This window comes from Natrix helvetica (assembly GCF_964273705.1).
Source record: "Natrix helvetica genome assembly, chromosome: 5".
NCBI lineage: Eukaryota > Metazoa > Chordata > Lepidosauria > Squamata > Natricidae > Natrix > Natrix helvetica.
This window is the reverse complement of record NC_138551.1, coordinates 34,368,973-34,382,757: the sequence shown is the minus strand read 5'-3', so window position 1 is coordinate 34,382,757 and position 13,785 is coordinate 34,368,973. Positions and strand designations below refer to the sequence as shown.

General features: G+C 35.5%; 1 protein-coding gene across 1 annotated transcript in view; it reads right to left on the bottom strand.

Annotated features, from left to right (window-relative positions):
- TRIP12 (thyroid hormone receptor interactor 12) overlaps positions 1 to 13,785 on the bottom strand; it is an 86,575-nt gene that overhangs the window by 45,640 nt on the left and 27,150 nt on the right. The window contains exons 3-4 of the mRNA XM_081956358.1: positions 5,765 to 5,901; positions 493 to 576 (exon numbers count right to left, since the gene is read on the bottom strand). Of these exons, the coding sequence (XP_081812484.1) occupies positions 493 to 576; positions 5,765 to 5,901 (221 nt within the window). The remainder of the gene's footprint in view (positions 1 to 492; positions 577 to 5,764; positions 5,902 to 13,785) is intronic.

Here is a 13,785-nt window from a genome sequence, read left to right as displayed (position 1 = left end):
AAATCTGGAAGTCACAGGTTTCCCCAAAACTTGGGTATTTTGGTTAGGTGAACTGAAAACATCTTTGAGAATAAAAGGGGACTGGGTTCTAAAGAAAATTATATAGCTACATAGATTGCTGGACTCCCTCTAGTAATAAATACCTTTGAATACTAAGGAGAGAAAACCGGATGCTACAGAAGTAAAACAGTTTCTAAAACACACTTTCCCTAAAATAAAATGGATTTTATTACTGTATTAATATGATTCTTTAAATTGTAATAATAATTTCAATGGATTTATTTATACCAAAGATGATAAATATGCCACCAGTTTTAGCAGATCTTTAATTACTTGTTCAAAAATGACCAAGCATTTTTTTCAAGTTGTAGAAATAAATTGAGTGAACATCAACATCAGAAAAGGCTTCTAAGAAAGGATTCAACTGTTTAAAAGAAATCTAGAGAGTTATAACCTTAAAATTGTTTTTTGTATAATGGAAGCTTAGTATACCTTGTAATCTTCCCATCTCAGAATCATCTGATTCACTTTCACCAGAGGTAGTCATACCCACAGCCCCAGCAACAGAACTAGAAGCTAATGAAGAACACAAAATAAATGGCATTAATAAGTCATGCAGCTTACATACTTACAATCTCAAAAATCTTCCTGCCAAAGTTGTCAATGAAAACCTTTAACAACCTCGGTAGGAATTGGAATGGGCATACAAAACAGCAGGTTTATTTTTAGTTTTGACTTACACAGTATGGAAAGACTGCACTTGAACAGCCGGTTTATGCTTTCAACCATGCATGTGACTGAAACATTCTGATTTTTTACTCATTCTGGTTTTTATTTGAAATAAAGAAAAACAGTCAAACAGAAATCTGGCAACTCTATAAAATATGATCAGGATCAAGTGTTCATCACAAGGGCTTGACAGATCTGAAATTATAGTATAAACGTATTGGTATAACATCTGCACACACGCCCCAAAAAATGAAAATTACTATTGTAAAGAAATGTCTCCCAAAAATCAAGGAACTTGTTCACATCACTAAGAAACTTTTCCAAAAGAAGCACAATGCAGTGATTTTGTGGTGTGTGTGTGTATACATTCAGAATTAAGTTCTATTGATTGCAATGGGGTTTCATTAATTATTAAATATGTGTAATATTTCAGTTGAACCAAAAAGAGAAAACTACAATGTCAATCATTATTCTATTTAAATCAGAAAATAAACTACAAAATAAGCCTATTGATCATCAAAAATTAACTATTTAATTTCTTTAATTGCATTTAACAATATTTTTATCAAAGGATACAAATATAACAGATAAAAATGTATTTAACTGGGATCACTATAAGGAAACCCTGGTTCTTTTTAAACTGTACTAAAGACACTGGAAACCAGTTAAAGGTTCTTTTGAAATATTTTCCCATTCTCAAATATTATATTCACTTAACAAGCAATAGGAACTGTCATCTCAAATTAATTAATAGTGATATGGGCTTTTCTTTAATTTCAATGATAAAACCTTGAAGAACTATATGTTATTAGAAAGAGAATATGTCAGGAAGAAACATGATGCTCCAATTAAATTAATTAATGCTAAATCATGACAATGCACAACAAAGTTAACTATCAGTTAACATCTGCTTGTGGTTACATAAGCATAATAAAATTGGGGCGGGGGGTGTAGACTAAGTTCATTTGTGGCTGTGTGGGGATTGTAGGTTGATCCTTCTTTTAACTCTGCTCCCATTTTCAGCCACTCCAATTGCTAGTCTCCTGGAGTCTAAGACACAGGTGTCAAACTTGCGGTTTCGTGTTTCCGTCACGTGACGTTTCATGACTTTTTTCCCTTGCACAGCTGGGTGGGAATGGCCTACACATAACACATTCAACCTGTGGGCCGCCAGTTTGACACCCCTGGTCTAAGAGGACCTCTAGATTATTAACCCACTTTGATTGGGTTAGTGTGACCCTGTCCAGAGCTAAACAAGGAATGTCTCTGGAAACAGAGGGCTTCCATACCTTCACAGTCTCCGTATATTCTCAACAATGTCTCCTGTTCAGCCGAGAATTAAGATACAAATCAGTATCCTTTGCTTAGTGGTGATACCTAAATCTATCCTAGAAGAGACCACCCTGAGCAGCTTCATTTAGGTCTTAAATAGGAAGAGGGAAAATATTATACCTTATGTCTCTCCACAGTAGAAGGCCTTAAGGTTTGCCATCTCATCCTTATCACTGATTTGAATCACTACTTAGAAAGAAGAACCACAATACAATGCCCCCAATATCAAATCTCTCAGATGGTTTAGAAGGATACCATGATTAATTGTAGCCGCTAAGAGATCAATCAGAGATCAATCAGAAGAATAACTTTCTCCCAAGTTATTCTTGAGAAAGACCAATGTGAATTCATTTCTCTGTACCTGAGTCTAAACCTTGACTGAAAAGAATAATGTATTTTCTCCAGAATTCTATCCAATTTCAGCACCCATCAACCCTCAAACTTTCAATAACATTCTCCCAGAAGGAAAGATCAAGGTCTGGTGAATAGCTAATCTAAATTGCTGGGTCAAGTGAAGGCCACAAGTGAATAGCTAATCTAAAATACTAGGTCAAGTGAAGGCTTCTTGATAACAGAGTGAACCATGCCTCCTACAAAGTAGGCAGCATCACATTTCCCACAAAAAGTATTCATTACCATCCAAACTCAGCATTCTGTCACACTTTAAGTTTTTCACACAACCAGAAGAAAGAATGGGGATCCAAGATGTAAGTGGCTGTGCTAACTTTGCAGAAATCAGAACTAATAGACCCCTTTAAAATAATCCCACATAATATTGCAAAATTATCTTCATAGGATCTAACCAGTTAACAACCAGTTAACATTCAAATTAAGGCTGAATCTGAGTGATTTTGACCCACAAACCCCTCACAGTGACTCAAAACATGGTATTTTAGCCTATTTTCCTCCAAAGAGCTGCAACACTTTAAACAGAACATCCAATCAGTATAAGGACATAATAAAAGCATGAAAAATTGTTATTTTGCCATGTTTATTGCCACAGTATAGTCTCAAGTTCACATCTGTATTCAGTCAAATACCTTTTTTCTGTTACTTCATCTCCCAAAGCTCCCCAGTAAACAAGGAAAAATCTCTGGATTGGCAAATTTAGAAAACCTCTCAGGTCTAATTCGGTCCTATATTCCAGAAGGCTACTAAGTCTTCTGCCACAAAAATGTCGGGGGAATTATCGTCACTGTAACTTTGGGGGGAGGGGATGTCAACTATTCTCAAATTAAGAAGATCCGTTAGGCACCTGGGATGGATAATCAAATCAATCTATCCTTGTAAAACCTAACATACTATGAACTACATAGCAATCAGTGTGTGCAGCTGGCACTTTCTAAATGTAATTTTGCCTTTAAAAATATAGAAACAAGACTTCAAAATACTATTTTAACCATCTACAATGTTTTAAGTTTTTTAAGTATTAAGTTTTTAATAGTTTCTTTGTTTACGTAAGCTCAATTCATATCATAAATTAGATATGAAAGTCCTAAATTTATCAGAAGAAATTTAAGTCGTTTAAAGGCTATTTCAGTGTCCTCAAACTTTCAACAATAATTGGGACCAGAATCTCAGCTACTATGGAGTCACTGAGTGAAGCAGTCATTAGATGAGTTATAAAAGACTTATCTGTACAGATAAAAGAATCACAACAAATATGTAAAAGAAGTGTGTTGCAAAGATGTGAAGTTTGTATAAACAAAATAAAAAGTTTTTTTTTTAAAAAAAAGTAATTTCCTGGGTTGTAAAGGAGATGGACTGAAAGAGCTGCCTGCCAAGTTCAGCTCCCGTGTGTGGAAGAGAACCCCTTTGGTGGGCTGCCAGAGCAATTATTCTCCCCTCCATGAACTGGAAGGAACTGTTCTCACCGAATCACATCATAAAGTTTGCTGATGACACGACCGTGGTGGGTCTTAGCAGCAAGAACAACGAGACAGCATACAGAGAGGAGGTGGAGAAGTTAATGAACTGGTGTAAAGCCAACAACCTGTTTCTGAATGTAGACAAAACAAAATAGATGGTTGTTGACTTCAGGAGGACACAACATGACCACTCCCCGCTGAAGATCAATGGCTCCTCCATGGAGATCGTAAAGAGCATCAAATTCCTTGGTGTTCACCTGGCGGAGAATCTCACCTGGTCCCTCAACACCGGTTCCATAACAAGGAAGGCCCAGCAGCGTCTTTACTTTCTTAGGAAACTGAGGAAGGCACAGCTTCCACCACACATCCTCACAACCTTCTACAGAGGGACCATCGAGAGCACCCTGAGCAGCTGCATCACCACCTGGTTTGGGAATTGCACCGTTATGGATCGCAAGACCCTACAGCGAATAGTGAGGACAGCAGAGATCATCGGGGTTGCTCTTCCCTCTGTCATGGACATATATGCACACACTGCATTCGTAAAGCCAGAAACATTGTAGCTGACCACACACACCCCTCATACACACTCTTTACTCTCCTGCCATCCGGAAAAAGGTACAGAAGCATTCAGGCCCGCACAAACAGACTGTGTAACAGTTTCTTTCTACAAGCCATCAGACTCCTCAGCACTCTCTAAGTTCTTAGATTTAGAGCTATATGTAGTTCTGTGTTCTGCTCTTTTTTCTTTTTATCTATATTGTCTGATGTAGCACCTTGGTCCTGGGGAAACATTGTTTCGTCTCACTGTGTACTGTACTGTATATTGTTGAAATAACAATAAAACCTACTTGACTTGACTTGAGTTGCAGAATAAGAAGTTGAAATATTTATTTATTTATTTATTTATTTATTTCTTGGATTTCTAGACCGCCCCCTCTCCCAAAAAGGGACTCGGGGCGGTGTACAGTCAATGCAGATAAAAATACAATCATAAAACAATTAAATACATTTGGATGGAGGAGATAGGCTGTACAAGAAATAAATATATTCTAAAACCCTAAAAAACATCTAGGATCTGAGCTCCATTTCTGCACCCTGCTGAGGGAGTTCAGCTCCTTTCAACTGGTAACTCTCCCAAAGACAAGAGGGAGTCCTCTCAGCAGGTAGCAGCAGCTTGTAACCTTTCCTGCTGCTTCCCCACTGACTTTCTGGGGAAGCCAGCAGAGAAGACTGCAAACAGTAATCATATAACTGCAGGGTGCTTGGCAACTGATAGTAAGTGCAAACAGGTTGCCAAGCACCCAGATTGCAATCACGCGACTGGAGAGGTGGTAATGCCACACTTTGCAATGGCCAGCAATGTTTTACAGTCTATATAGTACCCTTTCCATGGCCATTATAATTCCAGATCATCATTAAATGAACAATCATAAGTTAAGGATAGCTGTAATTCAAATTTTAAAAAATGCTTATATACTTAACTTACTTTATTGAAAATAATTATAAAGTGTTCAAATCCTTGAGGATTTTAAGAAATTTACAACAGGAAGAGGTAAAAAAGTAATAAAATCACAGTAAAAAATAAAAGACAGATTCCTTTAACAATTAGGTGGGATAGAGATTTACTGAAATAATATCTATATAACTTGGTTATAGAATGTAAACAATATGTCAATTTCTAAATTTCTGGAGGGATACTATTCCACAAAAGAAGGCCCACTTTAGAGAATGCCTGCAGTGCTCAACCCATGAACTTTACAAGGAGAAACTCTAGCAGGATTTCTCTAACACATGACTATATAGAGGAAGTAACCTAGAACTGTTTTCCTTACCTGCAGCTCCTTGTGGAGCCTCATCAGCTCGTGCAGCTGAAGAATTAACACCATCCTGATTGTTATCAGGATCAGCCATTTTCTCCTGTCGGCGAGCCTCAGCTGCTCCTCTTTTGCCCAGGCCAGAGCCTCGCCGACTAAAAAACAGGTACAATCAGAAAACTTCTAGATTATGTTTTTAGTTTACAATGGCTTCAAATTAAACCCTATATGCTCTATAGTAGTAGTTTTTGACTGTATGTTCAAAAATACTTTTAAAAAGTACACAAGTTTATGGAATGCGGGGGGGGGGGGTACTACAAATATTGTATTCCGCCGCAGGTCTCCTTAGGAGAAAAAGTGGCAGAAGCAACCTACAGGAGCAACTTGAAACCTCTTCTGCCAGTATCCTCATTGAATTTGCTTGTAGTAAGCCAGCAGGGAATTTTACAAATGTGATGTAACTGTGGGATGCCGCAACTGTTATATATGCAAGTTTGCCAAGCACCTGGGTCACAAACAGGTGACTGGGAATGCTGCAACTGCCAGTTTGTGGACTGGTTAAAAGTACCACTTGTTCGGGGTCATTGTAACTTTGAATGATTGCTGAACTAGTAGTCATGACTTGAGAGCTACTTGTACTTACTGCCAAGAACTATGGAGTTTAAAACATAATCTATTAAGATTGATTCAAAATATTTCTTCTCAAAAATATTTTATTTTTATTCCTATGTCTTTTAGAAACATTTTCACCTATTTTCCAAATCCACATCATTTAGCTTACTTGCTCTGTTATATTCGTCTACCTCTTAAATATATTATTTATCAGCTTACAACACATTTTTTTCAATGTATAAAGATGGATAATATTCAATTTTCTCTATGTTGATTTCAAAGCCTTTCTGCCTCCTTGTGGAGATATTTAAATATGCCATCAGCCATATGACTTCTTTGATTAAAGAGTCATACACTGTTATTTTATGTTATATTGTCAATATTATTTTATATTGAGAAATTAGTACACAGTCTTCTCATACTTTTTCCCATTACCTATATTTGAATCCTATTCAAATACTGTCCTCTTGCAGTCACCTCTACTAGTTTTTGAAGTGTTTTTGAAGTTAACAATTTTATGCTATTCAATGTGTTTGAAATATGTAGCATGATATTGCTTCTTCAAAGGTTTGCTTAATTTCTTGACTTATTAAATAACATTATCAAAGCACTTTGGGAAGCTCACAGTTGTAAAATCCAAATAACAACAAGAAAAATAACATGGAACAACAAAACTGCCGCATTAAAAATTGGCAGCAACCTCTCTATTCTTAAAAGTTTATCAGAAAAATATATTCTTAACAAATTTATAAAAGATTAAGAGAGAGAAACAACTAACCTAGCCATTTCTTAAGGATAGAGCAATCACCTTATTTATGTTTAAATATTATATAAAGTTCTGCACAAATCACAACTTCAGGAGTTTTACTACTTTGTTTTTAGTTTTAACTAAAGTTTAAAAACTTAGTTTTTAACACATATGCTTGTACAACCTACATTTATACAAAATATACTTAATTACTCTCCTAGAAATGATCTAGTTTAAATGAACAGTTCCTACAGAATGTATTTTGAAGGAAATTCACAGAATTGTTGAATGGCCCCATTCAAATGCTTGTATGTCAGCAATATAAATTGAGTTATAATTTAACCTTGTTACAATCTGCTTTACTTCTATAGTAAGAGTTTCCCTTAAATCCCAAACTATGAAACATTAAATTATAGTTTAAGATCCTGTTTTAATTGAAATGTGACAACCACAGTTTATGGGTTAAATGTAATGGGAAGCAATAGTTTAAGATGTGCTATATCTCACAGGGTTTCAAAATGAGCATGGTGGAATAGTTAACGAGGATGGCAAAAATGTGGAATAGGTTCACATGTACTTCAAATGATTAAGAAAGTTGTTTGAACTGGATATAATTATTTAAAATCAGCAAAATATTTAGTGTGGACTTGCTGATTCAGTACAGTACTGAGAACAGATTGCTTATTTTAAACTGTGGTTGTATATGTTATACTATTTCTAAAATCATTACGTTTATCAAATTAAACATACTATCAGGAACACAAATATAAACTGTCCATTATGTTCATTCAAATTCTTTATAGGCTTTTCCCAAATGCAATTTCTTCAATTATTTTAAAGTGTTAGTAATTTTATATCACATTATACCTGGTACTAGCACAGGAGCCCGTGGTCTTTTGCCGTGTGCTCCGCCTCAAACTGGGGAGCTCAGCAGGTGGTGATTCACTGCGCTTTTTTGTAGATTTTCTCAAGCCTAAACAAATAGAAGATGGGTAATAATGACAGCTTATATTTCTTCACAAGTTTCCCAATATGAAATGTTCCCTTTCATTACGCTCCTCACTCTTTTTACTCAGGCCACCATGAAAGAGAACTTCTACAAAGATGATTTAAGAAAAATAAAAATATGGTAAGGTTAAAAATGAATTTATTTTATAAATACAGTATACATTATACTATTTGGTTACTGTGTGCATTTATTTGCATGCTATTAGAAAAGCTTTTCAATAGTCTTACCAGTAAAAAATATATAACCTGGTATTTTTTAGATTTATATTCTAACTTTCCTCTATGCCTATTTCTTTTTCTCCCTAAATACAATTATGTCAGATTTGTTGGCCTAAGAATGACTAACCCACTGAACTACCATGACTGATTTGAACCTTATCAATTCTTTCTTAACTTCTATCTCATACAACTGCATGTCCCATAGTATGTACAAGTTCATGCTATGATCTATGGAAGCCAATAATATGCCTGATGCGGAGGACAGGAAAAAATATTTCGATCAACTGTTTTATTTCAATCTATTGAAAGATATACACCATTTTGACTTTGAAATGCCTTGTTTAAAATTATGTTTTTCAAATTTGAAACAACATGTTTCAATCTAATTTTATCTCAAAACAGTGCTGTTCTGTTCCCAGGAAACTTTTGGAAACTAGTTCAATATCAAATTATTTGACAATATAATAAAGAGTACACCTTGTATGAAATGAAAAGCTACTAAATAATATCTCATATCAAAAATATGTCCAGTTTTGATATATCACGCTAGTTAAAAGAAATTGCCTTCTAATGTCAACAACCTAAATATTATGCAGTGGAGAATTTATGTATAAGGCAAATCATCAAAATATGATGAGATACAAGAAATTCAAACAGGGATTAATTTTCAATCATTGCTGAAGGTAAAATAGACTTTTTTACATGAAATTAGAAAGTGGAGTGGCTTGATTTTCTTTTTTAGAAAGTCATAAATATCTGCACAAAATGAAGGGAACTAAATCCTTTCTATCTCAATAACTAGCATGACTTAAGGTATAATTTCTTTCCAAAATTTAATTAAAGGAAGTTTCTTGAAACTATGGAAAATAATAAGGAAGGTGCTGACAGACATTAGGATACTCCTATATGCATGATCGTAGAAAGAAAAAAATCTTCCCTTCTCCTGGAGAGAATACAGGGACATGAGTGATACCTTTTCTTTTATAAGTAGAAAATGGATCATTAGAATTAAAAATAGTTTATATTAATTAATGCCATCTCATTTATTTATTTATTTAAAAAAAATTTTTTGGGGGGGGGGGCAAAATACTGGGAAAAGAGAAAGTATTTTTACTATATGCTGATATTATTTCTGTACAAGTTAAACATGTCAAATTAATTTTTTTAGCACTGATCAAAGAAGAAAAACAAACTCAAGGACCTGTTTATGGGTTTATTTAAATTTATTTAAATCAGTCTACTACTGCATGATTCATAGCTAGGGCTGTGCAGTGCTTTGAATTTAATTTCTAAAGGATGCTTCAAAATGCATTGGAGCACAAATGCAATGTTTATCTATATATGATTCTTTTTTTCACAGATGCATGGTTACTCTCATGCAGCTGTCACATAATCCCAAGAAAGTCCTGATTCTTTTACAATTTATAGGATGTGGTATATTTGCTTTGTTGGATGCTCAGAAGTACCTTTTGTGGGTTAATCTAAAGCACTATACAATGCTAGGTAAACTATTTACTATGGCTGCTAATGAATCCATTTAAGTGATAACATCATTCTGTTGCTATTGCTACTCCATCTACTGGCTATCCATAGCAACATGCATGCAGCAAAAACTATATTGTTGGCCTTGTAATAGAGGCAAGAGAAAGGGAGCTGAGTTACTGTAAGTAGACTGACATTTGAGAAAAAACAAGGAGGCTACAGAATTTTCTAATATACATTGAAGTATGTTTTTAAATTAGCAAATATGTGAAACTATTACTATTGTGCAGCAGGTTTTCTTTCCCCTCCCAAGTCTAGAAAAATACTTCAGTTAGCATTATCAGTTTTTTTACACAACTTCAGCACAATAGTACAATCTACTGAAATTTTTGGCCAAACCACTGCCTAATTGGAAATATAGATCATAAGTCATCATACTGTGATGAGGAATTTCAAAATTTAGCATGAAAGATGTAACAACACATACATAAATATCTAAAAGCTGCCTCTTTTTTCAACAAATATTTTATTTATTAATAAGATCTATATGCTGCATAAATTGAATGAAAGACTAAATCAGGGATGTCAAACTCAAGGCCTTGGAGGCCAGATCCGGCCCATGGCGTGTTTAGATCTGGCCCAAGGGGCAGCCCTGGAAACAGCAACGAACCAGCCTGCAGGGCCTCTGCTACCAAAAATGGAGCTTGGGAAGGCCGCGGGCAGCCCTCCCGAGCTCCGTTTTCTCTGGCAGAGGGTTGCAGGAGGCCGTTGCAGCTGAAAATGGAGCTCACAAGGGCTATGGGTGGCATTCCCAAACTCCGTTTTCACTGGCAGAGGGTAGCAGGAGGCCATTGCAGATTGAAATGGAGCTTGCGAGAGGTATGGGCAGCATTCCCAAGCTCTGTTTTCTCTGGCGGAGGATTGCAGGAAGCTGTTGACGCCGAAAACGGAGTTTGGGACCCTGTTTTCATCAGCAGAGTGCTTGGGCCGTCACAGGCACCCCTGACACAAGTGACATCAAGCTAGCCATGCCCATTCTGGCTACATCCCCCCCTGCCCCCCCCCGAGGTCAAATATAACCCTAATGCGACTGTCAATGAAATTGAATTTGACACCCTTGGTCTAAATGGTATGTTCCAAGGTCTAGTAATCCAGATTTTAAAAAATAAGAGTAACAAAGCAAAATCAGAGAATAAAAAGTACAATCCAATGTAACATTTAACCATTCTAAAGCTTAACAATTCCTGGCACATCATTTTCAGAAGTCATTCAATTGTCAGTCTGATCCAACAAACCATTTGGAAGAACCAGGCCTCTAAAACAATAGCAAGAAAAGGAGATATCTTTCTATCGAGGTGGGTCGGTTGCATCCTGTTCCATAAGAGGAAGAAATTAAAGAAGGCTCACTCTTCTTTGATTTGCCTTAGTCCTTTTATCAACTTTACCTAGGATTTGGGATGCAAAACAAGTCTTCCCAACTAGATCTTACTATATGGAAGAATCTATCTGGAAAAAGCATTTCTATAAGTTCAAATCCTTAACCATGAAGAACTGTAAACTGCAGCATGAACTGCACCTGGAAGCCTACTGCTAACCAGTCCAGTTCCCCAAAGTAAAAGCCAAACAAGTGGCATTCTGAATTAGCAGAAGCTTCCTAGAGATCTTCATAAAATGTTCCATATACCGCAGCTCCAGTTGTGAAGTGCAAAGTTACAAGTAGTCATCAATAAAGGCTATTAATGTAGAACTAATATACAAAATGGAGCTTTGCAATGATTCCCCTGTCCAGGGATTAAGTCTAAAGTCTGTTTCTTTCTCTTCCCTTGACTCCAACATGATCTCCGGACCTCTGCAAATACCTCTGCAAAAATATGAACAATGGAACACCTCTGGTACACTTCAAAGCTAAAAACTTTCTAGAATCTGTCAGACTTTGAACCCATAGTTATTTTAGAGAAGGAGAGGTGTCACTGTCCCTTAAGGAGGCAGTGATTTGCTCCTTCTCTCCTACCTCAATAATCCACCCCTAGTCTCAACTATTTCAGAAAACTTTTAGCCTGTTTCCAGTCTTTCCTTACTGGTTGTTGACAAGATGGTTGTTTTACAACTTCAGAGAGCCCTGGATGAGCCAGATAATCTGGATCCCTTCCAGTTGGTTTTCAGGTTAGAGTCTGGGACTAAAATAGGAAGATAATTGGGGCTCAGAATAGGATTGTCACCTAATCCACAGACCTCTTCATCCCATAGCATATGGAACAATTCAGATGGATGAAATGGATAAGGAAATGTCTACAGTGCCATTGGCAGAATAAAAAGAACAAACTCTATTGAACGTGTAAAAAACAAGGATGTCAGGGCAGAATTTCAAGGCACAATTTCAACTAGAGTTAAAAAGTGTTTGCCCACATTTCAACTACTCTGATTTTAATCTTATTTTTTTCTGAAGAAAATTAATGAACAAATATTAGAAATCGTTTTGAAGAAATATCTCTTGCAATATGTTTAGAAAAGTTACTCTTTTCTAAAAATTTAGTCTGAATGCTCTTTACCCCTCTTCAGATTTTAAATTCTTCTGATTGTGTAAAAGGACTATGTCTTGCTTGTGCCCCTTCATCCTATCATCCCTGTTAACACAGGACAGACAATGAGCTACCTTGACTTGAATATCTGCTACTTAAGTAGTTCTTCATAATCTTTCCTCTGGAATTTGCTATAGAATGATGAACAACTTGGATTGTTATTTCAAAAAATAGAACATTTCATAGAGGTTAAAGTTGGCAAAGGCTTTTAACTGTCAATAAGTCTATTTATCACAAACACCATCAAAAGGAGAATAATTTTTAAAACTAATTTCTGGAAAGCAGAAGTGTTAGTTCATACTCTGTGGATCTCTCAGGCAGCTGACTGGTTTTCTCAAAACAGTATGGACTAGGTAATTTTTCTTAGGACATATAACATGCAGAATCAGAGTACTGGATTTGTTTCAATTCAGAAGCAGCCTTCTGGTATTTTAGTCTTTCTAAATTCATTTGGAAACATAATAAATTTAATGTGAATTAAACTGTACATAGATTTAATTTGAATTAATTCTAGGTTAAAAAAACCCAGTTTAATTCAAACTATATCTAAACATAAAATGACCCAGCAAATGAGTTATTGAAACATATATTTTAAAAATGGGCATTACACTGTAGTGCTCTAGACTGGACTTTCAATATTTACATAAAAACAATAATCATGTTCTACACTAAATGCAATATATATGGTTTCAGACAGCAAGAATTATAAATATGAATCACTATCCTGAATTTTATTGAACAGATTATTTTTTTAAACATTAAACATCACCAAGCATGCACCCAAATATGTGGTAGTATATAGACTGCAGTGATAAAATCAGAGTTTTTTTTAATTTCACAATTGTCTTCCTTAAACTAAATATTTACTGCAAACGTATGTATTGTTTTCTTATAGCACAGGGTAAATATGTATGTTTATAAATCATATGAATTGCAAAGTTATAAATCTACTGGAAAAAACAATGTTAGTTGATAATGGATAATTTAAGTATCCAAGAGAGACTCTGAACAGAATCCGTATTCTGATCTTAATTCATATTTAGATACAATCACCTTTTCTACATTTGGTAACCCTTGTCCAAGTTGATACCTTAAACTCTCTCTCTTTGCCACCCAGGACTATGAATAAATAATTCCTATTCTTGTTTGGAAGATACAACTTAAGAAATAAGAAAAATGGACTCATTCAACATAAAATATGCTAGTAAACAAGGTAACTTGGAATATAGGCAAAATATATTAAAACTAGAGGGCACTGGAAAGTTACCTCTTTCCTACTCCATTATAAGCACAGAACTTAAAAGTACAAAGACATGCAGCACTGGAATAGAGATCAAGAGTAAGAACTGATATCTTTGCACCTGAAATACACATTCCCTGCCTAGAGCCCC